At 39.9% G+C, this 27,252-nt stretch overlaps 1 protein-coding gene across 3 annotated transcripts in view; it reads right to left on the bottom strand.

The window, feature by feature from the left end:
* Positions 1–27,252, bottom strand: part of begain (brain-enriched guanylate kinase-associated) — a 106,749-nt gene that overhangs the window by 20,200 nt on the left and 59,297 nt on the right. Inside the window, exons 1-3 of one of the 3 annotated variants that reach the window (XM_079693588.1) lie at positions 25,805–25,890; positions 11,959–11,990; positions 65–226 (exon numbers count right to left, since the gene is read on the bottom strand). In XM_079693588.1, coding sequence (XP_079549714.1) covers positions 65–226; positions 11,959–11,975 — 179 coding nt within the window. In that variant the 5' untranslated portion in view covers positions 11,976–11,990; positions 25,805–25,890. Of the gene's footprint in view, positions 1–64; positions 227–1,905; positions 2,140–11,571; positions 11,685–11,958; positions 11,991–25,804; positions 25,891–27,252 lie in introns of those variants that run through there. The other 2 variants (XM_079693587.1, XM_079693589.1) reach the window with 2 other exon arrangements.

Here is a 27,252-nt window from a genome sequence, read left to right as displayed (position 1 = left end):
CTGGAGGGGCAATTACAACCCATGCATACACAAGAAGGCAATCTACAAAGTCATGCACACAAACCTGCGTAGTTTCTCTGTAAATTTCTCTAGTTCCTCCTGGGCCCGGCGCAGCTCTGTCTCCAGGTACTGCCGAGTGGAGTCGAACTCCGTCTCCACCATCTCTAGTTTGTGGGTGGTGTACGACAGGCGCTTACGGAGGTCGTCCTTGTGGTCGTGTAAAGAGCTGAACATGCAGCAGGGAGAGTTCAGAGACACGGTCACAACACTGATGTACTTTCATTGCTTTCAAAGTGTGTCAGATTCATTGAGTCTGACAGAGAGAGGGGAAGAAAACAGACAGAGAGAAAGGCAATGGTTCAAAAAAGTAAAGTGTGTTAGAGTAAGAAGGAGGGAAAAGGATGAAGTGTAGCCAGAGTGTGAGAGTGGTCCCAGGCAGGGGGAAAGCAGTGGGGCAGATGGGGAGGAGCAGATGGATGGAGGAAGAATACAAATCATTTCCCATTCACAGGCTGGGAAAAGAGCTCCCATCGGTGTAATGGTGAATTCCATTACACAGCCCCTGAAAGAATAGGAAAGGTTTTCTCGCCCCCAGACACAGAGAATGGGTCTCATAGAAGACAATATACAATGGACTGCAGCTTTGTGTGTGAGTGAGCTTTAAAAGAGGGTGACAGAGATGTTAAGAGCATCAGAGAGCAGCGAGACACAACAACAGCACTGTATCAACAACGGCAACAACAGACCAGACAGGGAGCAATATTACAGACACTTGAAGATTGTTTGAATGTGGGGAAACATAGCGACTGGGACTGACTTAGGGAATGGATGGGGATAATGAAAGGCTGGAGATGGGAAGCATGGTCTGTGTGCGCTCTGGGGGATTTAGCATGTTGCCACACTGATGGATAGTTGGCTCACAGAGAAGTTCAAAGGCTCAGCGCTGCCAACCAGCAGCAAAGTGGACCTCCAAGAGCACCTCGACCCACAGCCTCAATTAGAAAGCTGGCAGCAAAGCAAGAGAAAGTCGAGTCCACAGAAAGTCTTATAGACGGTTTTCTGTCAACACAAGGGATTGACTACCTTTTAATGTCTGTGTACTTGGTGGAAGATCTCCACTAATTAAGCCTTCATCAAGCCTTAAGTCAGATGATAAGGAGACAAGAAAAAAAATGTCTATAAACCTGAGGTTATAGCAAATAAACGTGTGGGTGTTAAAACAGCAACACAAGTTTAAAGGATGTAGTGAATTGTAGACCATCGTCTTTTAAATAGCAAAGTTTGACAATCGTCATCAATCATACTCCTGTATACAAAGCAAGTATTTACAAGACCTTGTGAGTATATACTGTATATGTTGAACTGTTCATATTTGACAGACAGACAGATAGTTGAGTAATTGAAGAGTTTACGTATCAATCATGCTCCTGTATTCAAACCACTGTGCTTGCCTGATGCTACAAGAGAATGAAATCTTTACAACCTCTCCGCTGCTTAACAGCTGCTCGTGGTGTTGTAAAATCAGACGGCAAAGTGCCAGGAAGCTACAGTATGTGAACATTGCCCCGGAGCTCTTATCACTATGTAATGCCAGTTTAATTAGGTCCGAGCACAGAGCCATTGATTTTTCTTTTTTATGGTATAACATTTTATTTTATTTTTCAGATGTATAGACTGTTGTTGCAGCACAGCGGTTTTGATGTAGATGTTGGCTGATACATGACAGGAGAAATGAAGATGAATGATGGGAATGACTAGATGCCTCATTCTTTTTTTAATGGCTTTTTAATGGTCATCACCTCGCAATGAGAATCCATTTCCATTAGACACAATGAATTAAATGGATCTCCATATATGAGGCTGATGTTCAGAGATTAAAACAGTCCCTGGACTCACTCATCTTACCTTCTTTTCTGATGTTTGCAACCATTTCTCTGTGTTTTCAGGGCAGTTTTGCCAATATATATCTTTTTCATACTTTTCTCTCTGCCTCGGCTGTCATGTGTGTATAGTTGTTGCCTCGGCTGCTGCTGGTCGCCTGAATGTTGAAGCCAAGTTTGAACTCTAACCACAAACCAACAGTCAAAGCTCTAAGTCTTGCCTGGGGAGGCAGATAGGAGTTGGCTATCTGTGATGACCCTGGCAAGAGAGCAGAGAGAAACAGCTTTGAAGTCCCAAAGATTTAGAGGCACATTTAGTTCTGTTGACTCCAGAGAAAAACACAGATTTAGGGTGCATTCAGAAAACGAGACATTTGGTTATGATGAAACGTAATAATTAAGGAGATGAATTCAGTGAAAAAATCTGGCAATATTTTTTAATTATCACATCAAAGATTAATGCACAGCTATTTTTCCTATATAACTTTTACATGTAAGTTCTACAATATAACCAACCCTAGTAACACTGTTAAAGCAATCTACAACATCGAATGTCGAGTGATTCATATGTTGTATTGCTTTTGCCTCCTTTTTTGTTGTGTACTTATCTCACATATCTCTCTTGTTGTGAGCAATTGAATGCAGTCACCACAAACTGCAACACCCTATGGAATAGAGAAATATTGACCAGCTGAGCATAGAGGTTATCCCTCAATCAATCAGTGTTGTGATGAATGCGTGTGTGTTTCCATTTCCATCGTTCACCATCTATCTGCGGTGCTAGGGATTGAACTCCGGTCGACTGCACGGTTAGAGCCTAATAACCTGTCATTAGCAAGCATGAAACAGCCGCATAAACTCAAGCTCGTGCAGCCACGCTACTTGTTGATGAGACTACTGTTTATAACTGTTTGCAGTGGAAGGTTTGAGTATTACTATACTACTTATACTATTACTTTAAGAGCAAAACAATTGCCCCTGAGCATGGTCTGCTAGGCTATTGATTTCTGCACATGTTGAACTAGCCAGCATCTTGGTTATACCTTCAGGAGCAATTTGGGAATTTGTATCTTTCCCAAGGAGAAGAGATGGGTTAGCATTTGTTTAGATGTTAGCTAACTGATCCTGATAAAACCTTATAGCAAGAGTGTTCTTTTCCGTCATCTAAAGTCAATGGCTGAAATTGTGAAGCCTGCTTTTGTCTACTTCGTTTAAAATTGAAAACCAGTTTTAAATATTAAAATACTTTTAATGAGTATGCTGAATCTGCCACCATTAGGACTGTAAACGTTATTATATGCTGAATGAAGAGGAAAAGCTTGAAAGGCATGGCAACAGTTACTAAAGAGTGTTGGGGCTTGGCAAACGGTCAAATTACCACCATAATCTAACTGGGGTGCAAACATTTTAGACTTAATATATTTGCCTTTTAAACATGGCAGAGCCAGGTAAGCATAAATGAATAAATGCAGACCAGCGGCACAACTTTTATCACCTCCCGCAGAGTGTCAGGGTAGCAGTTCAACGACAAACTGGAATGAAGGTTTTTTCGCCCGCTGCCATTTTTTAAAAGGCACCACCACTTATTATTTGTAATCTCTCTTCAACAGTGGCTCAGGAAACAATGGCAGTTTGTGCAAACATTGTTAATATGGTTGCAGTTTCTTATCTGCAAGTCACAGAAGGGGAGAGAGCGAAACACGACAGAAGTAGCTGCTGAATTGGTAAGTAAGTGTGTTACTATAGAGTCCGCCCCTCACATGCTCAGACATAAACACACACCTTCCTGCAGTGCACAGGAAGCACTGTAGCCTCACTGTGTCCTAACACCTCCCACAGAGACATAAACATGAGATCTCAGTGCCTCAAGTGTAGTTTGGCAAAGTAAACCCACTTTCCACATGAAGGAACATTTCTGAGTCCTCAGAGAACCTCATGATAGGCCCGCTGCTGTTCCCACACTGCCAGAAAAAAAACAAAAGATATGTAAATTAAGCACACTTTCTGTTCTACAGAGTCCCCTCAAAGTGTTAAGAGGAGGATGCAAACATGAATAAACCTTGTTTCCCTAAAACTTTCCCCATGTGTTACATCTTGTCAAGAGGATCAGACAACGCACTCCACAGGGAGTACAACAAAGTTTTGCCACTGCTTCAGAATATAACCTACTTTAGGCAGTTTCCGCCTCCCACTCTGCCTGTATATGTTTTCTCCTCCATGGCTCCCACAGCAGGTGACTCCAATTTAATTTAGAAAAAAAAGCCTTAATGTGAAATCTTCTAAAGGTCAATACTAGACAGCATCCATTTTGGATCTACAATGGGGAGCCTTTATGGTGCCCGCAGGTTGATTTAGTAGTGCTACGCTACAGGAGGTGAGCAGGTAGCCACTGCTTGCCAGATCAAATATTCACAATGACCAAATGAGGAGATTAAACTTTAATGGCCGCTGTGCCATCCCTCCTCAAGTCTGCTATTAAGTGAGGAGCTAACAGAGAAACAATCACCATATCTACTTTGAACAGTAAACCTTCCTGTTCCAGTTTAGAGGATATCTCAGTAGGTGTTATTTATGTTGTTGTGGCCGTTATCTCCAATGATAATAACCAACGTTATAGTGAGATGTGGGAGCAGAGAAGTCCGATGGGGCAAGAAAAGATAAGAGCTAATGGTAAACAACCACTAAACCACTTTCAACAAGTCATCCACACAACAAAAAGGTAGTTGTCAGTGCTTCCATATTGACTATGAATGTAGTGCCAGTGCCTTCCCAGACCTTAGCAATTATCCAAATATCCAAGTATTGCAGTAGGAATAATGGACCAAAAAACTAAACTTAGACCTGGGTTGTAATAAACCAGATTAAAAAGAAAAGCATTATTATTATTATTAACGGTCTGAGAAAAAAGCCTAAGACTCAAACAGCCTAAAAGCCAAAAGGGCCCAAACATGAGCAGAGTTGGAGATAATTAGCAACATGACTTTACTTTTCTTTCCCATGGTATAATCTACCGCAGAGGCTTTACTTAAGAGCCATGAGTTGTGTGTTTCTTCTGATGCAAGACTCCAGAAATACCACAGTCTCTTGTGTCTCTTCACCACCAGCGGCCAGAAAAAACAGCTCTGTGGATTAAGTCACCAGAGCAATGATGATGACTAGTCAACACAGTTTGCTGCTTGAAGTCAATAACTGCAACTGAGGCGGTTCCCCCACACTGTTTATCTGTTTTAATTTCTATCTACATATCAAAAGAAACTAAACCTTAAGTGGATAGGAAAAATGTGTTGGCCTTGAAAGTGATACACGTTTTAAAGCCCTCTAACTTCTTAAATAGAACGACTGAAGTATCAATTTATAATTGAGGCCGCATCAAATCATCTTAAAATGTCATTGATTACATTTGCATTAATGAATGTTGGTTGTTATAAAGGTATTAAAACAGGAACTTGATTTACAGTAACATAATAAAAGCATCGCCCCTCACCATGCATTGCAGGTAATGTCAAACGCAGTTCAGGGCAACTCAGCAAATATGCTTGCATTCACTGTCAGGCTTGTTACCATAATGCTGTTATACAACACAAAAGCCTCCCGGGGATAAATGAAACGATGATGAATATTTTACCATGCTGCGACGCCGCTCAACAAACTCCCCCCAGCTCCTTCATGTCTCCTTGGCCCTTTGAACAGCACATCAGTCATAGCAATAAAGTTGTATTTGTGTAGAGTAGAAGCGCGGTTACGTATGTGTAACGAGCATCAGAGGAAACAGCAGGCGTTCAATCCAATTTGGCAATTTGTAGGCATATTTCATTCTGTTCCTGATCAGATCAGATCGCAGCAGGAGTCTCCACAGGGGAAAAGTGTGTGTGTGTGTGTGTGTGTGTGTGTGTGTGTGTGTGTGTGTGTGTGTGTGTGTGTGTGTGTGTGTGTGTGTGTGTGTGTGTGTGTGTGTGTGTGTGTGTGTGTGTGTGTGTTGTGCAGTTCAGGGCTGGTGTTTTCTCTATTTGACTTACTGTATATTCCTCATATTGGCTTTAGCTGAGCTTCTATATACCTGAAGACAGACTTGAGATTCCCCAATAACACAACCACCTGATAAGTGAATTAATTTCACTCCATCCTCAATAAGCATGTCAATACTTTTGTTACCACAGAAGGTGTTTCTAATCTTATTGACATAAAAGCCATTTTTCCCCAATGGGGAAGCTTTCATTGGCAGAATGAGCGAAACGATGGAGAAGCTTGAGGAAACGTACTGCACATGAAATGGGTGTAAATGAAAGTCCCATCTGTAATTTACTGCTGCCAAACCTACTTACTACTGTGTGCTACTGGCAGCTCAGAGCCCATCACAGTCCAATTCAAACCTGCTTTAGTGTGCTGCACAGTGCAATGCATCTTTGCACTGACTGGATCTCCATCTGTTACAGCACAACATAAGGACTTCGCCAGACTGGTCAATACCGACAGAGGATTAACATCAGGTTCATTTGGTAACTTTAGGCTGGTTTTATATGTCCATTTATCAGATCAGGGAACGTCTATTGTGGCTCTGGAGGGTGCTTTGAGAAGTCTCATAACTTTTAAAGCCTGTTTAATAAACGGGTTATTGACTAAGAGGGGACGGTCTAGTAAAAGTAACTACAGTCACAAAATGTAAAGTCTTGCAATCTGCCTCTTGCAATCCAATTTCATGCATTTGTAATAACTACATTGAGTTCTCTTTAAATACATCTGTTCTTCCCAACTTTCTGGCAGTATTTTGGATGATAATACTCAAGTTGTGAAATGAAATGTAATGTAATTTAAACAGCAATGTAAACAGGGATATACAATTCTCTTTAATAAAGGTCTTAATTTATATTAATAAATATATTGAGAAGAACTTGGTGAACATTAGTTTAGGCACATGTCTTTGTTTCTTTGTTTTTTAAGATAGCTTTAATGTTACAAAGGTCCTGATAAAGGTTTGAATCAATCAGATTCAAGGGGGGCTTTACAGTATACAGCATTCAATCATTAGCTGATCATATGTCAAGGCATTTCACTTTTTGCCAGTAGATACAGAATAGGATATCCAATGGGAAAATAAGAAGTGACAGACTGTAATGGATGAAGTAGAGTATAGTTTTAGACCACGGGTTGTGTTTTGGTCTTGAATAAAGCAGCCTCAGCCGGCTCTTGGCTCTGCTCCCTGTGAAGAACTCTCTGTTTATACTGGGATAATGCCATCAGCACGAGACCTTGAGTGAGAACACTATCTTCCTCTTTCTCTGCTGCTCATAATAATGTCAAGGTACAAAAAAAGAAATCTGCAGGAAATGTCTTCTCTATAGGTGGCACGCCCAATAGAAAGAGCTTTCTAAAGAAGGTGGACAATATACAGCTGAACCTCTTGGTTGTTTTGATTTTTACCTACTGTATGTTTCCCTTTTCATCAAGAAAAACAACTTCACTCCTCCTACATTTATTTTATTTTTCGGCCCACGGCACAAATGTGAGATTGCTTTAAATGATTCTCAATGTTGTACTGCCTGGATAGTAAAAACTATAATAACAAAAAAGAGTTGAATAAATAAATTGGATAAAGATGTATGTTTCATATTGCCCTGCTGTATGTATTGAGAAAGCGTTTTCTCCATCTCTCTTTCTATTGGTGTTTCCGGACATAAGTAGACAATATTTTGGCTCCAGAGCTACACAGAGCCGCAGGCCAGCATTAAATTGAGCTCTTAACCCCTTCACAACCTTTCAAAAAAGCAACAATAGACAGATACAGATACAGAAAAGAAGGGGGCAGTGCACAGATTACAATGATGTGGACAATGTGTACGCTGTGTGTGTGTAAAGACCACAGTGTTAGGATTTCGCCATTGTTAAAACTGAATGAGTTCACTCCTCACTGCAGGTTGCCACGACAACACAGTCGTGACATACCTGTGCTCCCCTGCCTGGCGGACAACGAGAAAGATACATCACTATGTAGACATGGAGGGGTTTAAAAGACAAAGTGTAGAAGGAAACTGCTGCTGCTGATTCGGGCATGTTGTATTCAGTTTGGTATATGTGTATTCTTTATGTATTAGAAAAAGTCATCCTGTTGGCATAGTGTTTGTGATTTTGGTCCAGGCTATAATGTTTGAATATATCTGAACAACTATTGGATGGATTGCCATTAGACTTAGTACTTGCTTTCATTTCCCCCTCAGAATGAATTCTAATAACTTTGATGATAATTTCAATTCTTTATGATTTTAATTTGTCCAATACTTTATTTATTTATTTGGTTTATCAGCAAATGCCCAACTCATGACATTCCCATCAGCATCAGTTTTACTTGTACTACATCTGAACTCTTCCCTGTGTGGGCTCAATACATTGTTCTTATTCATGGCTTAAAATAAAGGTAGAATAGCCTTATTTATATATTTAGTAAAACAAATGAACATATAATCACCTTTTGAACTAATGTGGCACGTTTGGCCAATGTTAACATTTTCAGTGACTGCAGAACAGCAAGTTAAGAAACACATTGCACTCCAATCCCTCTGCAAAGCTATATCTACTGTGTTCAAACATTGCTAAGGTTGAATAAATGACTGTTCATAACCTCCTGAAGTCTGAATTCAGAGACTGCAGATTATGGGATCCTCCTCAGCATACAGGGAGCACAAAGAGGTAGAAAGGGCCATGACAACATGATTTCGCCTTTGAAGAAAGGTTGCGCTTTCCACCTTCGAGGCGTTTTCTCTTTATCATCACTGCCCAGATGTGACATCTGTAAATCCACCGAGCAATACACTGCAGGAGGAGAGCAGGAGGAGAGCTGTGTCTGGCATGTAGGCTGAACATACAGCAGCATGCACAGCCCCCCAGGGTGCAAGGAAGAATTTACTGAGGTGTAATGGGTGTATAATACGTGTGTTTATCGAGCTCATAAAAGGGGTAAGTGTGTTTGTTTGAGCTGGTGAGACCTCTTGTCTGAGGAACAACATGTTTCTTTGTAGCCCGACACACAAAAGATTATTTTGATGTAACAGGAGCAGGAACCATGACCCTGAACAAGAAAGATCAGGACTAAAGCTAAAGCATGCAACAAAGAAAGGAATAATTCATCCGAGCTGAAGCAGGCTGTGAGAGGACAGCCGGATCAGGTTAAAACCCATCTGAAGAGCTCTGCTCGTTGTATTTTGTACGAGACATTCAAATGCCACACATCTTGCTCTTTTGACACACAGTACATAGACTTTTTGTTTACAAGACACTTAAGGCCCACTGTATGGGCGCTCCAGAGGCTTATGTTGCTCCGCTGACCCTGTCCTGTTGGCTTTGACTGAGCCTTATAAATGCTGTGTGGCAGACAGGCATTTCTCAAATACTCCAGGGAGCGATGAGGGTGGCGAGGCGGGAAGTGAAAGAGAGAGGGAGTCTAAAGACTTAGACATGTGAGTCACAGGGGTCCGAAGCAGAATACAGATGCAGAAACAAGCCGTTGGGTAAGCCATAGGCAGATCCCTCATCAACCACCTCCAGATGCAACATATAGTCCATCCTCACAAATGACTCGTGCATAAATCTCTGATCTCATCCTCATGGAAATAATTAGACGGAACAATGAGAGACTGGGGAGGTAATAAACTGCTCCGGGCTAACCTGAAGGGAGCCTTCATAAGTATAGCATCTGCCATTGGATGCTGCATACCTAGCTTAGGGAAAATACGAGAGAGGTGAACAAACAAAGCCACTTTAGGCATTTTCCTCAAAGTCTGAAAAAAGCCCAGAGGGGTTGAGATTTCTCACAGGGCCTGGGGAAAGAGTCAAAGTGGATCATGGGTAGATACAGCTGATTAAGGTAAGGGAAACATTTGTAAAGATCTAATTAAAAGTCACGGCAAGTCAAGTGAAGCCAACATCATTTTTTTTCTTAATGATTCTTTAATGAGATGCCGTTTGTTCTTATTTATTCGCTTTTCTGTCCTATAGCAACTATGACTGGTAATAATATCTGCTCCTACAGTAGAAACGTAAGGAAACTTCCACTACCTTATTGGACTCATGGAAACACTTTGAAATGTGTTGACGATCGGTGAGATTTCTTTGTTGCTTACAGAAAGTTGAACTTGTGGATGCAACATCGTCAGTCAGTCAGCAGGGACCTTTGAATGTTTAGCGCACAATGTACACTTATAATACACTTAATAATAATACTCCTTTTGGGCATTACCATTTGGATTTTATTTCCATTTGACAGTGAGATTTAGCACAAATGAACAAGTTCAGCAAATAACCTCATAAAGGGGAAATTAACAATCTAAAAAATGTAAGAATAATGGCTATTGCAGCAATCGGCTGTAATCGAAAACTTGAAGCAGAAAATGGAAAATACGACTCCCCCCAAAGTTCTAATTATCTACAAGGGTAAAATCTAAATATAGCAAATGTCATAAAAACTGACTTTCCAGAAGCTTATTTTCTCTTAATGTGGCCTTCTTACCTGTGCTTCTCAAATTTTACATTCTGCTTTTTGCTGTTTTGTAGGTACGAGATTATCTCAATTTACATAGTTGACATCAATCTAATTCAACTCGAGTAAAGATGATTTATTTGGACACACTTAAAGACTTGTTCATTGTAATATCAATCTCATTGAAGTGTTTGGCTGTGTATGCCAAAGTATTTATGTGTAGTTTTGGTTGTATCACCAGAAAACCTGCAATAAATCATGCTAAGAATGTCCTAAATGTACTTCATGGCAGTACAGTAGCAAAGCTTAGGACACCTGATTTTACTTGAAGTAGTGCTACAAACTTACATATCGTGGAAACAATAAAGTGCTGAAGAAGATAGCAATACTTTTAAATTGTTTTCACCCCCAGATTAATTAAAGCTCTTCCTAGTGCACAGGAAGTTTGACACTCACTTAAAGACCTAAACTTTCCCTCTGGACAGCACCTTATTCGAAGTGCTGTTTGCTTTAATTATGTAACAGGAAGCAGAGATCATCTCCTCAGAAGTCAATGGTTCCTCGCTTGCCGCAGGTGAAAGTAATTAACTTCTAGATGTTATGATCATGTTATGCTGACATGCAGATTGTAAAGACACCTGAAGGCAACACATGTAAAACTTCATGATGTAAACCTTCATGATGTACTCACTGCAATATATGAACTTATCAACTCATCAGGTAAAATGCAGCACTATGGATTTACCCGTCTCTCTTTCTCTTAATCTATACAAGGTTAAGGGTTTCTTTTAATGAGAACAACTTGCTCTCTCATGATGCGCTTGTTCATCCATAATTGCCTCTCTGTGGTATCATACTGCCCAGAGAACGAATATAAGAGTTAATTGAAGGCTGTGAAAACATTAGCCGCCTCATTATTCTCCTGCCAATAAAATCACAATGATAGCTGAATCCACTGACCAAAAAAACAACGCAGATTTCCTTCAACTAAAGCAAACAGTCTTCAGCCGACTCTCTTAATCTGCTGCAGAGATTACAGTGACAAAAAGCTCCAACACGTTGCACAGCATGTATTCACATTCTCCAAACATACTGCACTGTTGAACAGCAGTCTACACAACGCTTTTGTGGAAGCACTATGCAACACATGGACAGTTACTACACACACTTATCTCAGAGCAGCTAATAAAACCAGGCATGCACTTCTCCTCTCTAGCGCCTTACCGTTGATATGCTTTTCGCGTCATTGTCAGAAGATACAATCACAATGTGCCTTTGCGTCCCCTCAGAGCGGCATGCATTTAGGAAAGCCTCCTCTAATTCTGACTGAGACGGGCTGGTAGGCAGAGAGAGAGAGAGAGAGAGAGAGAGAGAGAGAGAGAGAGAGAGAGAGAGAGAGAGAGAGAGAGAGAGAGAGAGAGAGAGAGAGAGAGAGAGAGAGAGAGAGAGAGAGAGAGATAGGGGGGAGGCTGGTAATTGAATGGAGCAGAAGGAGGTGTTCGGAAAGAGAAGGGGTTTTACGAGTAATGGAGAGAAGAAGAAGAAGGAAAGAGAGCTGTGGTGGGGGTGTCACTACCGGGAGGAGAACGGGTCAAAGTGAAAGTGGCTAACCTCGTGTCATGCTGCATCCCTCCATCAGATTCCTGTTGGGAAGACAAGAAGAGAGGGGTAAAATGATTTATTTATCAAGCAGATGTATCTGGCGCCGCGGCTGTCACTGCCTGCTGTGGAGTGCCTCTTATCTGATGTTTAACGAGATCTCAGAGCAGCCAAACAAATATCTGTTATTTCTCACTCTCTCCCATAAATATATATATCAGCATTGAGAGTTTAAGTAACAGAGGGAGGAGGGAGAGAGCCCGAGACAGAAATGACAGATTAAAAGCGCAACGGCAAAATGCTGTGTGTTGCAGAAATGAAAAAGGGTGAGAGGCAGATTTACGTACTGAAGAACACAACAGATGAATGATAGGACATATCAAGTTCTAGCAGGAAAAGCTAAACAAAATAGAACAATTTGAAGTTTGAGAGTCAATTTAAAAGAATAGTTGAATACACTTTAAAAATACACTTTTGGCTTTGTTGCTTAGAGGTAGATGAGAAGATTTGTGTATTCTCATCTAATTTAAAAGAAGAAAAAAAAATAACAAAGAAAATGTATATCACCAAAAACAAATGTCTCCCTTCAACACATAAACATTTGAAATGTCATACAAGATAGAGGTGAGACCCCACTCCGTTACACTTAATCACATTTTTACTACCTCATATCAAGATGGATGTGAAAGCAGTTTGTTGCACATGAATTATGCATGACATGGATTTCAGAATACCATCTACCGTTTGCATGTTCACTTGGGCTTAATTCTTTGGTGCAGAACCAATCAGTCAATGCTCCCCTGTATCAGAGTTGGCATGGCACTGTATGTGCAGGCAAGGTTCAAAACAAAACAAAGAAAAATCAACATGTCACCTGCAACCCTGGTGATAACGCTCACTCATGACCATGAACCTTTTAGAGCTCAGGATACTGTTAGTGAGGGTTGTTTGTGCTGCAGCAGGTGCTTGTGTTGCATGCAGTTGCAGCCAGGCTCAGGATTTATAGTCTTTGTTCAGTGAGCTGTAATGAATGTTTCAGGTACACAGCTTCAATACACAGGTTGTGAGAGAACAGTGTGTGTGTGTGTGTGTGTGTGTGTGTGTGTGTGTGTGTGTGTGTGTGTGTGTGTGTGTGTGTGTGTGTGTGTGTGTGTGTGTGTGTGTGTGTGTGTGTGTGTGTGTGTGTGTGTGTGTGTGTGTGTGTGTGTTACAAACAGTGTGAGTGATACAGCAGGATGACTCATACGGCTACTGAATGAGACAACGCTCGGTAATCCCCTCTGTCCATCCCTCCAACCCAGCATGCCTCTTTGCAGGGAGGGCAAGCCCAGAGGGCAAGCCCAGAGAGAGAGAGAGAGAGAGAGAGAGAGAGAGAGAGAGAGAGAGAGAGAGAGAGAGAGAGAGAGAGAGAGAGGCAGGAGGAGGAGGAGGGGGGTCGGCATTCCTGGAAGGCGTCATTGAATGATAATCTGCAGCTAGTATGGAAGTACATTCTTTAGGGGAAAAATGTTAAATGTTAGCCCTTATTATGCTGTCGTTAAATTACAAGTATCAGTGAAAACAATTTGAACCAACCACCAAATTATGATTATAGTTCATTTACATCAGCAAAGGTTGTGAAGACTGCAATTAGCATGATCCTATTCTCAAATACGACACTGTGCACAGTTTTAAATGTTACAGAGCAACACAAATCCTTGTTTTTGCTGACCTGCAGTGGCCAAACTTTCCAGCGTGCTGTAGTGATATACAAGTGTTCTCAAGAGTGAGTCACCATTAGTACACCGTGACTGATGGCTGTTCTTACAGGTGCAATACCTCTGAAAAAACACAACAGGGGTTTGTTCAACCAGAGCAGACAACACAGTTTGTTTCTAACTGCTATTAAGTAAGTCCTTGCAGTTACATTTCCTAAGATTGTTATTATACTACATCCCAGCTTTGACACTATTAATGGCCAACAATTGTCTTTGATACAGCCTTTCAATGTGCTTGCATTATGTAATTATCTAAAGTCAATAGTTCATTGTGACAAGCTGGGTTCCCTCTTTCTGCATTGACAAAAAAGCATGGGACAGGAAAACATGCCTGCAATGTCTGTGCTGGTTGTAATGCAAAACCAATAAGCTGGTGCAAGAGCCGGTTTAGCAGGAGACAACATTCATTCATGAGTTTAACATTGTTGATGTTCAAACAACATGATGCAATGAATCCTCTAAGCCCTCTGCTTCACAATGATTGGGTCTTTAATGTTATTTATATCTTCACATTTCAGTGCAGGGTACAAATCTGCTAACAGTTGATGAAATTGTTGTGTACTTCAATGTTGCCATTTATTATACTCTAGTATGTGTTTTTGTAATGCTTCACCACATACTGCTGCAGAGTTGCAAGGTGTTAGCAGCTACGTAGTACCAAGTGGCATTTCCAAGGCTCTAAGGCACCTACAAATATGGAGGAAAGTGTTTAAATTATTCATGTATTAGCTACCTTCACACAGGCTGCCAAGCAGGATAGTAAAATGGGTTTGAAACCCAGGCTATCTTTTTCTCTTTTACTCTAGGCTCTGAGTAAATAAGCAGTAAATAAGGGTGGATATATTTTTAATAGTACATGCCAAGGGGAACCAAACTTTCCCTTTGCTATCTCTGTTGGATGTTTGGAGGGCAGAGAGATGCTAATCCATTTAAATGAGAAATAATATAGACCTTTTTCTGTAGCCATCCTTCGAGAACACCCTGGCTATGTAAATGTACATCCAGTGAGACATTTTTAATTCAAACTGCAAGTCATGCTTTGATTTCCAGACTGTGTACGAAAAGAGTGAATGAGGACATGTTTTTTTTACATGTACTACATTTCTGTTCATGTACAGCACAACATAAATCACATTTCTTATTCACCTCACATTAATGAAGGTTGTATGGCAAGTGTGTGATGTGTCAGACCCAATTAAGCAAAACAACAAACACAAATGATTCAAATCTAATATTCAGCTAACAAGGAGGAATGTGATGCAATACAATAAATCAAAGCCTTGAATAAAGATTGAGTTAAATCATCAGAGTCTTGTGTAATTGTATTAATTTGGCTCCTCAGTTCCAGTGATCTCTGCTACTCTTACTGTGTGGTGATGAAACACAGTGTATGTTTCTCTCTGGTATGTTTTTTTGAATGATCATAGCTATTGTCCTTAATGTATAATTGTATCAGCACTCCCCTTCTTGAAACCAACCAATGGTGATCTAGACCAGCTTCTTAGTTAGAAATACACTTACTTATAACAATAAGTTAATTCGGTACCACTTTACAATAAGACTACCCTTATAAAGGATTCATAAAGGGTTTATAATTAGGTTATGAATTAGGTTGTAAACACTTTATTAATCATTAAGAACCATTTATAAACCAGTTCTAACATAGTTTTCATACATCAACACAGGCTCACTATTCGGCAAGATGACTAAGCCTTATATTGGCTACCTAGCTTACTTTGTCTTCTTCATCAGCCAGCATCCGTGGTATCTGTTGTTCACTGAGATGAATCTCCCCCCTTCCATCTTGATGTTTCTTGGCATCTCTTTATGGCCATTTATTTATGAGTTACTAATATTTAAAACTTCCAAAAGGGAGCCTTATTGTAAAGTGTAAAACACATTTCCATTTATTGATGAGTTACTACCATTTCTAATACGGCTTAGCAGTACAGATAAATGTTGGCTCACTATTTGGCAAGCAACCGGTCACAGCTGCCCTGTTTATCTCATGTCTTATAAAAGCTTATTAATGATTTATAAAGTGTTCATAACCTAATAAATAAATGAATTACAAACTATTTATAAACCCTTTATAAGGGTGGTCTTATTGTAAAGTGGTGCCGTTAATTCTTATTATCACTTATTATCACAACACAAGAAATTATGATACATTCTTAGTTTACGCCATCTTGGGTCACAGGGTCCAAAAAGCATGTTTCAGACTTACTTGGCCACATTTCCCGGTATCAGGCAGAAAGAAGCAGCTGGCAGTATAATATCAATAGAAATGATAGCAGATGGCAGTTTGCATCTTTCCATTGCCAAGAGAAGTGTTAAAATAAATACATTAGGAAGCAAAAACAGCTTGGTCAAGCACAACCAAATATCCACAGGAACGATATTCTACAGAAATTGGTGCCAGGGTGTTCTGCATCCCAGTTTCCTTAGAAACAACATTAATATTGTACAACTTTTTTTTGGTACAAGAATGTAGCACAGTTTTCATGCAGGGGATTTAAGTTTGTGACCTCCTAAAGATCAGCTTTCATAATATATGACCAACTTTAACATGATAAAGTCACCATATGCGGATGATGGTGGATGAAAGAAACGTTATGTCACTCATTTTAATACAGTTATTTCCAAGATTGTAACCATGAGAAGCAATCTTGCTGTCAAACGTTTTGCTATGAGTGCTCAAAATTGTTTTCAATTTAACGTCAATTGCACTGGAAATACGTCCTGGAAAACAAAAAATGTATGTTTTTTGAAAAAGGGGGAATCTTATCTTGGATGTATTGGTACTCACAGTGATATTAGTAGGTCTGGGCAGTGAGGTAGTTCTGTAGGACATTCTGGGAAAGCCTTCTGGCCAGCTGAACACAGGGCAGGGGATACTCCGTCCACTGGAAGTTGATTGAGGGAGAGGGGGTTCATAACTGGGAAACACCATGTTCTTCTCTTTCTCCTTCCCTCTTTCCATCCTTCTGTCTTTCTCCCAGTAAAGCCTCTCTCTATCTGTATGCTTTCCCTTCCCTTTGTCTATTCCTCTGTCCCTCCCCCAGGGGTTTTCTTTTCTCTTTTCCCTCCCCTTCCTTCTCTCCATCCCCGATCCCCCATTTAATTCCCATGTAATCCTTTTTTCCCTCTCCTTCCCTTTCTCCATAACCTTCTCCGGGGTTTTAACGTTCCTTTCATTCCCGAGGGTGCCATTGGCTGCCAGTTCATCAAGTCGCCTCACACTGTCAATGTCTGTCTCTAGATAAAGTCTCCCAGTGGAGGGCTGTGCCTGAATCTTTGTACATGGCTCCAGGTTGAGCTCTGAGAGTGAGTGGCTCTCCCCTTTCACTTTACTTAAAACATCCCCGGGCTCCAAAATCTTACAGCTGGGTAACGTCTTGCTCCACTGGTGGATGGAGCTGTTAATGTCCTTCATGTCGTACTCCTTAATGGTCTGAAGGTTTGAACTGGTCAAGCTCTGCCACAAGTTTGTTGTCGATGTAGATCGTTCTGGTGGTGGTGGGTTAGTTGGCATTGAATGGTGGGGGGTTGTTAGAGAGTTGTGAGAGGGGGTTGGTGTTGGTGGCTGTGGTGGAGGGGATGAGTAGCGATGTCGAAGGTTGAATTCTTGTTGAGGAGGATCGCCGTTAGATTTCAAGACCCTGCCGGTCACCTCATTCAGAAACTGCGAGAACTTGTGCCTGTGCTCGGTCTTCTCTTCTCGTTTATGGTATGAGACTTTAGAAGATTTTTTGCTAAGGCTAGACGATGACACACTTTGTGTTCCCATGTCTTTCCGCAAGGCTGTGGAAGATCTTTCTGAAGCACAATCTCCATCGCTTTCAGTTTGAGAAACAGGACGTGAATATACAAGGTTTTGATAAATGATTTCAGGCTCATCCTCGTCAACAGCAGACCCATGGTCAGTAGTGGAAGACTTTCCACTGGACTCCTCCTTGTTATCTTTCTTAACAGGAGTTCGTAACAGGCAGGTGGCCCCTGAGCTCCAGCTATTGGTGTCCCAGCTGCCATCATCATCACTGGAGCTGCCAGTGGCGCTCTGTAGGCTGGGGCTGCTACAGCTCTCGCTGGTGTTTGAGTTGTCCAAGCTAATCTGCGACCTCCTCTTTAACCGGGAGATCGTACCCCTCAGGCTGGATAAAGAGCCTCGAAAGCTTGACAGAGATCCTTGAAGACTTGGCAATGATCCATGAAGAATTGGCAATGATCCTTGGAGGCTTGGCAATGATCCTTGGAGGCTTGGCAATGATCCTTGGAGGCTTGGCAATGATCCTTGGAGGCAGGGAACAGTCCTGTGGAGGCTAGAAAGGGAGCCTTTGTGGCTTTGATTGGTGGAGCTTTGTAGATTGGAGAGAGAACCTTTTAGTGACAAAAGAGAGGATTGGCGACGTAGCGGTGGGTCTTCCTCCTGGTCACTGTATGGTCCAGAGAAGACCGGGCAAGACGCGGTGGAAGAGCAGGAGCCACGATCCTGCCGAGTTGCTGCTGATCTTGATTTCGGCTGGCGCTGTAGAGTAGCCATATCAATCGCTATCTTCCCCCTCCTTCGCACCGTCTTTGGTGATCCTTGCTGTACAGACTCAAGCCTGAGACCATCGTTTGAAATTGTCACACACAAGTGAACCATGTCAGGCTCTGAACAACAGATTTCAAATGGTTTTCCGTCCCCTGGCTTTGCTCAATTCCAATTGTCTGCCCTAATTGTCCCAGCTACCGACAGAGCTGTTGCAGTGTGACACACTTTCCCTACTCTCGCCTAAGACACAATGACATCCAAAACAGGTTCTAGTCAGATAGTATTTTGGATGTAAACCAACCTACTTTCAGTATCATTCATTGGCACTGTCAATTCAATTTTTTCCTTTACAAATGGCATTATAGATCAACAACTGCATCACCAGAGCTTTGTCTTTGGGCATCATCTCTAATGAATTTGTGTATCGACAGGGATGGTGTCGGAAAGCAGCTAGATATCCAGGTCAGCGATATTGACCACAGTTACCACGGGAAATCTACTCTGTGTGGCCACAAATTGATTGGTCACACATGGTATTTTTAGTAGTTTGTAGTTGTGTTTATTGTGCTGTGAGGCAGAAATGAACTTACACTAGTGTGCTCATTAACTTTAATTCATCCCTCAGGACACACTTAATATCAATATTTTGTCCCTCGTACAATTTACACTTGGCCTTTCTAAATGCTTCTCCTTTAGGACACGAGATTTCCTGCTGAAAGGATAACACATCAGTCCCTGAAGTCTTGCACAACACAGATATTTTGATCTCCAACAAAACCTTGTAGAGCGTTCAGAAACGAATCTAGAAATGTAAGTACAGTATACTATACATTAAGAAGAGATGAAAGAAAATACTTTATGAGAGCAGAAGAGACAAATACAATGAATCTGTGGCTTTTCTGGTTCTTTACGTTCACGGTGTAACCACATTTTGGTTTTATCAGTGGGACATTATTAGCATCCAAAGTGCTCCAGTCTTACGTAACCACAGCAGGTAATTGCATTGTTAGCACAAAGGTGAAACCTGGCCTCTATTAATAGATCTAATGAAAAGATCAGCAATACAATCTAACCAACTAAATACATGCTAAAGGTTAAGCATAAGATTTGTATTCTTCAAAATGATATTTGAATTGAGTTGTTAGAATATATCTAAATGAGATGTGTTTAGCCAAAATGTAAATGTATATATATGAATGAGTGAATTGCAATTTGTTACCACTCCATTATTCACAATGAACTGAATCCATTCTCTGTAGACATATCTGTCTGTATAGCCATACCTTTTAATATATATTATGAGTGTTTACCTGACCAAATCATTCTCAGTTTTGTTCTATGTTTTGTAGCTTGAGAACATGAAGAGAACATTCTGTAAGAAATTGGTTTATTATTTGACCTGCTTTCCATTATTTCATGTGTCCGCTGGTACAATTTCTCACAAACTGTGCAGGACTGATTGCTACAAAGGAAAGGCGGACACACTGTGGTTGAACAGTGTGAAGCTACACTACATGGCGGATTTCACAAATATAAAAAAATAACCCAACTCTCCAACAGCTCTAATGTAAAAAGGATGTTGAAGGAAAGAGTAATGATGGAGAGACAGAGCTCTGGGAAGAACAAAGTAAACCTTAGAGGTTGGAAACTACAAGAGATCTGGAGCACATGCTCAAAGTAAGGAGCAACTCATGTTTCAACATAAAGCATGTCCTCGTTAGAGTCTCTGATGAAAACATGAACAAATTACAGTTTCAATGACTCAAGCTAATATATTTATTCTGTTAACCCTTCACGATGAGTAAATACTTAACCATTGCTCCTACCTTCAACCTTTAGCATGTATGTAATTGGCTAGATTTAAATGCTGCTCTTTCCATGAAGAATCTAATGATAGCGGTCATGGTGCACCTTTGCGCCTACATGTGGTCTTGCTGTATGTCTCTGACGAAGACACAGTTTGAGTCCAAATGTTAGATGCTCCACTTCATTAAGCTATCTGCGCTATCTATTTTGCAAGTACACAGTCCTCGACAAGTGTGATAAGGCAAAGAAACAGACCCTTTTTCCCCCCTCAAACTAGAATGATAATGTCGGGGAAATATTTGTAGATTACGTTGGGACTCAACCCTAGAAGGTTGTTGAATTGATGGGATAATATAAATGAAGTTGCTAAAAAGATACATGTTCAAATGTGTTCATGTGACCGTTTTGCTGACAAACACTAACTCTCAAGGGTCTATACTCTGCTAAGTAATCAAACTAAGAAGTTGGTAGCAGCTTCAATTAAATGTGCCTATAAGCAGAGAGGTATTCATCCATTACCAATATCCTGAGCAGCTCTTTGCACAGCAGTGTGATCTATCTTGTCTATGTAAATGTTAACCACAGTAGCCGCAAATAGCTGACAACTAATTATCTTGCCTCACAAATTAAAATGTAAGAGAACAGTTCAAATATTTAATACAAATTATTCTTGTTTTCTTTAGGATGCGAGTTACTAAGGGGTGAAAAGTACAAATAAAGCCAAGCTAGTAATAGCAACGCTTTTCTGCCATCGCTTTGTTCAAGACTAAAATACGTCAAAAATCATTTGACAGATTATTTTGTGACATTCCTTTTGCTGAGAATTTCCTTTACATTTCTGTAGATATTTGGTTCCTAACATAAACACATTTAGCTCCAGCCTCATTTAGCTGTTAGCATGGCTGCAGACTCTTATATATATACTTCCGCATTTTTCTTTAACCTTTGTGAAATACACAATAGATGTCAGGCTTTTGTCATCCTCTGATTACATCGCCACACAATTATTGGTTGGCCACTCTTTATCTATCAGGAAAATTGTCTGAAGTCAGCAACTAAACATGTCTGTACTACATTTATGACTGATTTGATAAAAAAAGGCTTAGTATTTCCTTCCTTCAGCTCTGTTGTCAAAACTGAAAATCAAATGGGACAGGATAATAATACTTTAATCAAATGCAGCAATTTAAGCATCCCCCATATATTAGTAATGCACACTGTTTCCTGCTAATAAGATCTCTGCTGACTCATGTATCTTCTGTGTAGGCCCACGCTCAGACTCCCCAAAGCCGTCACAACTAAAACAAAAAGATCAGACGCCTCATTTCATCCCTTCAAGCATCTGCCTGATGAACTCTTCAGAGATACGCTTTGACATCCTGCTAACACATTGAAACCACAAGGGAAACACTGATTAGTATTAGTTTTTTGCTGTGTATTTAAGTCAATTCTTCTTATTTTGAATGACATATTGTTCTGTATATATATTGGGTCAGAAAATGTTTTTCTGCCCTCAGGGATTATTGGCTCTTAATACTGACAAGTACATTTTAAAGATTAAATCAAGAGAAGGCTATTTGCCATGAGTGTTAAGTATACATGGCTCCACGCTAATCTGCATTAGGAACCACTGTGAGCATTCCCTTTGCAAACACACTTACTGCTTCAGTCTGCGTGCATGTCGGTCTGCTCAAGTCAGCATGAGACGATCCCCCCCCAATATCTGCTGAAGAAGCCAACTGTGAGCGTAGCAGCTTTCATTCATTCAGCTTTAATGCAATTTTAGCCCGTTTCATTCAGTAACCACATGCTGTTTTTTTTTATCTTATATTAATGGGCACTCAAACAAATGGCAAAATTCCCCCGTCTCCCTCCACCACCCCCCTTGTCAACATTGATGTTGTCTTGGAAACAGTGATTGTGATCTGGAACCCTCTTTTTTCAGTCCAGCTATGTGCCAGGGAGACGCGTACAGCTTTCTCTCCAAATGCCAAGGCAATAAAACAGACACTTATAGGAAATGTCAGCAGCACTGTCTGACCGTGGATATGGAGTCTGACAGCTATGACAGGCAATATTTTTCAGTTTCATTTTCGAGCAGAACCCTGGGGTGCTGCATCTTTTTCATTTAAGGCAGAAAAGGTCTGTAAGTAGCAGCAATTGAAACAAATTGCACGGCTGCACACTGAAAGCTTTGGATACGAGGTTACGGGAATCAACATGATTAAACCACACTATAACACACACTTGTGTATGCACATGCTCACTGACAAGCATGCACGCACACTCACATACTTATACTCAATACACATGTGTAGAATACTCCCTTCATTTACCAGTGAAATTACAAAAATCCATTGTTTGTGTATGCAATAGTGCTCTCAAGTGGTCGAACAGAGTATAACAACAATTTATAAATCCATATTCCCAGCTGCTGCAGTGTTTCATAGTGAAGTATCTTTTACCTGACACAGACACAGCCAGATGGGTGTCATGTTTTCAGGACACACCCAAAATGTCTGTGTGTTCAGGAAAAACAATTGAACTGCTAGGGTAACCTAAGGTAATACTGTTGTTTTCCAGAAGTCACATATTGTGATCCAGGCCTTGTTTTTATGCTGTTGAGGTTATTGCATTGACAAAAAGGACCTATATCAAAAGTTTCAACAAGGTAACATAAAAGAAAAGGCTGGTTCTATTACAAGTTTGACTCTCACAGAAGATTTTGAAAGAGGAGCATAATTCAAACCACACTCCAGGTTGAATTTGACCACCTCTTTGGTGCTTTTAGTGGTCTAAGAGGTGCATTGAGTTACTGCTAATGAATACCCAGATGATCCATAGAACAGTTTTATATGTGTGCCCATGGATTTGAAATAAATGAATGATGGCATAATTTTTTGATTATCTTATTCACTTTCATGTTCTGTGCATTGGTTATTTCAGTGACCTTGTGTTCAGATGCTTTATTTACATGTATAATCATCTTTTTATTGATTAACCACTTTTCAGGTTGTAAGGCAGGTGTGTGTGTGTGTGTGTGTGTGTGTGTGTGTGTGTGTGTGTGTGTGTGTGTGTGTGTGTGTGTGAGTGAGTGAGTGTGTGTGTGTGTGTGTGTGTGTGTGTGTATGTGTGTGCGTGTGTGTGTGTGTGTGTGTGTGTGTGTGTGTGTGTGTGTGTGTGTGTGTGTGTGTGTGTGTGTGTGTGTGTGTGTGTGTGTGTGTGTGTGTGTGTGTGTGTGGCCTAGCATTACTATACTTGTGGGGACCTAAATCTGTTTACACAGTCACGTGTGGGGACTAGCCTCCCTTATGGGGACAAAATGGAGGTCCCCATGAGGGGAATCATTCATTTTAGGGTGGAGACTTGGTAAGGTTTAGGCTAAGGGTTAGGGATAGGCATTTGTTGGTTATGGTTAAGGTTAGGATAAGTCTCCAGGAAATGCATGTAAGTCAATGTAATGTCCCCTGAAGTGATGTATACATGGTATGTGTGTGTGTGTGTGTGTGTGTGTGTGTGTGTGTGTGTGTGTGTATGTGTGTGTGTGTGTGTGTGTGTGTGTGTGAACTGTAGTGCAGAGATATCAGAATCAGAAAACCTTTAGGTTTCCCAAAAAAATGTTTTGTTTGGAGTATGTGTGTATGTACAGTAAGTGTTTATTATGTACAAATGTATTTATGGAGGACACATAGAGATGCTCTACTAAGTAATGCAAACTGCAGAAGGCGAAGATACAATTTTGGGAAATGTGGATAAATTAGCTGTCTAGATGTCTTGCACAGTTGGTAATATTTAATTTATATGTCTGAACAGGAACCATGAATATCAATAAGGAGATCGCACGCCGCAAATTCACATAAGAGGAATGTTATGGCAGAGATGGAAATGATAATGCTGTGATGAGAATCTAAAGAAGCCAGATTGTTTTTTGGTTTTGTTTGCACACCAGCAGCGTTCAGGCTGAATGCATGTGGGAGGGCTGTGATTAATAATGTTTTCATTAGTCTGCACGAGCTATAAAGTGCACCAGGGCTTAATTTATTAAAATGTCTCGCACACAAATGACGTGCAGAAGTAAGGGAAGGTTTGGTTTAGAAAGACTGTCAGAGATTCTCTCCAACATCAGCAAACAGCAATAACATTTCAACTGAAGAATATAATATATATGTGTACTATACTCCATAAAATAAATGTAATATTCTGTGAAAGTATTCTGACTATCTAACCATACGAAAGAAATTGGGTCTTACATGCTGAGCAATTTGAATAAAGATTTAGATTCAAATCAGGTTTCCAATGATAAGACTCTCTGATGTTCAAAGACCACAAGATTGACTCAATTACGAACTAGGCAAAATACATTTTAGACTTTTTATCTGAGTTAAATGACCGTTGGGTGGATTTTAAACATTAAAGTATTATCAATATTGTAAATGAAGCCAAAAGGCATCTAATTTCTTCTGGCATAGCAACAAAGGCTGCATTACACACCAGGGGAAAGGAAATATTGCAGGTTGTTGATAGCTAATTAACGATTCAATTACAATAAGCACCTCTAAGGGACTTAGTTCTATAATCATTATTTACCCTAAATGGATCCTTACTACTCAAGCTTAAGTTAAGTTGTACTGATGACTGCACTGCTCCTCACTGTTTTTTTCTTGCTCAATAAATGTTCTTTACAAAACACACGTTTCTCACATATATGTATTGATCTGGTTTGACAGTGAGTCCTTTACTGTCACTTGAATTTACAAAGGTAGAGGATTTATGCTTGAAAAGAATCTTCACGTAAATCAAATAAATGTTTGTCTTTAATTCTCACAATGTCCTTCAGAGTTACGGTACATGCACAGTTTATGCACAAGGTTATGATTCAAACAAAGAAGAGGTGTAACCTTTTATCTTTTCATAATCTAATTAAGAAGACTTTCACAGAATGTTCTTGCATTTGTTTCAAGAAACAAATTATTGACATGTCTCAAATACTATTGTTGAGTCATCATAAATATCGACTCTGACTTGTAGAGTAAACAAATATTTGTACATAGAAAGTCAGTATGTGACCGGCAATAATGAAGTGATATGATATTCATTATACAATGATATTCTAAGTTATGATATTTTGTATATAACATTATGATATTTTAATATTTAATGATATGTAATGCTTATGACTATTCAGCACTATGAGTACTTTTATGATGCATTATAGATATTATAATATGTTATACACAAGCTTCCCTGATACTAATAGTACTCATAAGTGAACCCTTTATTTATTAATCTGCAGCTGAAAATTATTTTTGTTTTTGTAAAAATTACTGTTTTAGGAAATGACGTAGCTTCAATTGAGGTTTTTTTAATTCAAGAAGTTATTTTAGGTAGATTTATCGGGAGTCTTATCTTTAGTACAAACAAATGTGCTTGTTTCTGAGCACTACAGACAAGCGTGGGAGTGGGAGAGCAGTGGGAGATGAATTAACATATTGTTGGCCGTTTATTGTGTAAAATGTCTTTCAGATGGAAACGATTCGCAGTTGAAACGGCTGGGAGCAATATTAAACAGTGCGTGGATCTTTTGTCTGATTCCTGCCTCTTTTATTCGTTACACTTTTGTAGGAATAATGTGCATAATATTTATCTACAATCTGTAATTTATGCTGGGTAAGCAAGGTTAAAGGTCAGAACTTCCTCTGTGTCAGGTTTCCACTAATATTTCTTGTAATTGGTTTAAAATGAGACTATCATTACTCACCGTGACATTGGATCAAACAGCAGCCCGATGTTCCTCCAGGTGGCCCACACATTAATAAACACCTGAGTTGACAATGTTGCCTCGTGCTGTGTGGTTATAAATAACAGTGGAATTATCAAGCAGGAAGAACTGGATTGCTTTTACAAACATTGTGCAGATTGAAAAATAACTCAAAAATTAATCATAATATTCCCTGCAAGATTGCTCTTTTAAATTTCACCGGTGGCCACCATTTGCATATCATTATTACCATCAATTAATTCTTATTTCTCATTTCCTTTTCCTTTTTAAATGAAGTGCAGTCTCTCTAATCCCCTCAGTGAGCGGGGCTGTTACTGAGCTTCATCTTGCTTTGGCTTCAGGGAATCTTCTCAGCAGTGACCTTCAGCTTCACAGTCCGTGCAACCTGCAGAGATCAAGTGAAATCATTCATATCTCAAATCTTCTAATTGCAAAACATGCTATCATCTAAAGCGCTTGTTTGTTTGTTTTTTAAAGCATATGACGAAGAGAAAAGATATGGACACGATGAGTCGGCGAGTGTTCAGGGGAGTGGGGGCTGCAGACAGAGACAGGTTTTATCGATGTTTGCTAAAATACAATTGGGTATCAATGCAACTCTTGGTTACCATGGCTACTGCAGATTTCTCTCTGCGCATATATAGGGCGACTGTGCGGCCACAGAGGGACCAATTATCTCTCTCTGAATAAGGAGGTATACACTGTGTGCCCTTTGCTAATACATGGATATCATTTATGTGAAGTCCATTAATTGGAAATGTGCCGATACTGAGAACATTTCTGGAATAAAAAGGATGCACGTGGGAGATGAAACTTTTTTTTTTTTTAAAGTCTTGTTAGTTGTATTAAGTATTCTTCAAGTGAGGTTAGATTTGTAAGAATCAGGAGCTGTTCTGAAACTCCTAGATACAAGTGATTTTACATCTGTCTCACATTCTGTATTGTATTTTGTTCAGTAGGTGAATATTACGATCCTTAGATAATAAGTTAGAAAAGTAGTAGTTGTTCATAAATTCAGAACTTTAAGGCTCTACCAATTTATGTAACTCAAGCTTTTTAACCCGCACACACTCTTCTAAATTACACTATATAAATCACAATGAGATTAATAAGAGTGCTATTATGGAAAATTGCAAAATGACTAAGCTAAAACTGGTTGGATCAAATCAGTCTTTGACACAGAGCCCAGAAAGTCTAATGTAGTAATGGGTAATGTTACCTAATCTAAATATAATACCATAAAACAAGTTCATTACTGTGCATTAATAATATGTATGTTATTTATTTACATCATTAGATACCACAACAAGAACACCATAAACACACTTATCGACACTCATTAAACACTGCAACATGAGAGCAAAGTCTCTTCAATTAAGATTTTATGGAAATTTCATGTCATCATCAGCCGATAGCAGTACTATAAA

Source organism: Notothenia rossii (genome assembly GCF_949606895.1).
Source record: "Notothenia rossii genome assembly, chromosome: 7".
Taxonomy (NCBI): domain Eukaryota; kingdom Metazoa; phylum Chordata; class Actinopteri; order Perciformes; family Nototheniidae; genus Notothenia; species Notothenia rossii.
This window is presented reverse-complemented; position numbering and strand designations above follow the sequence as displayed.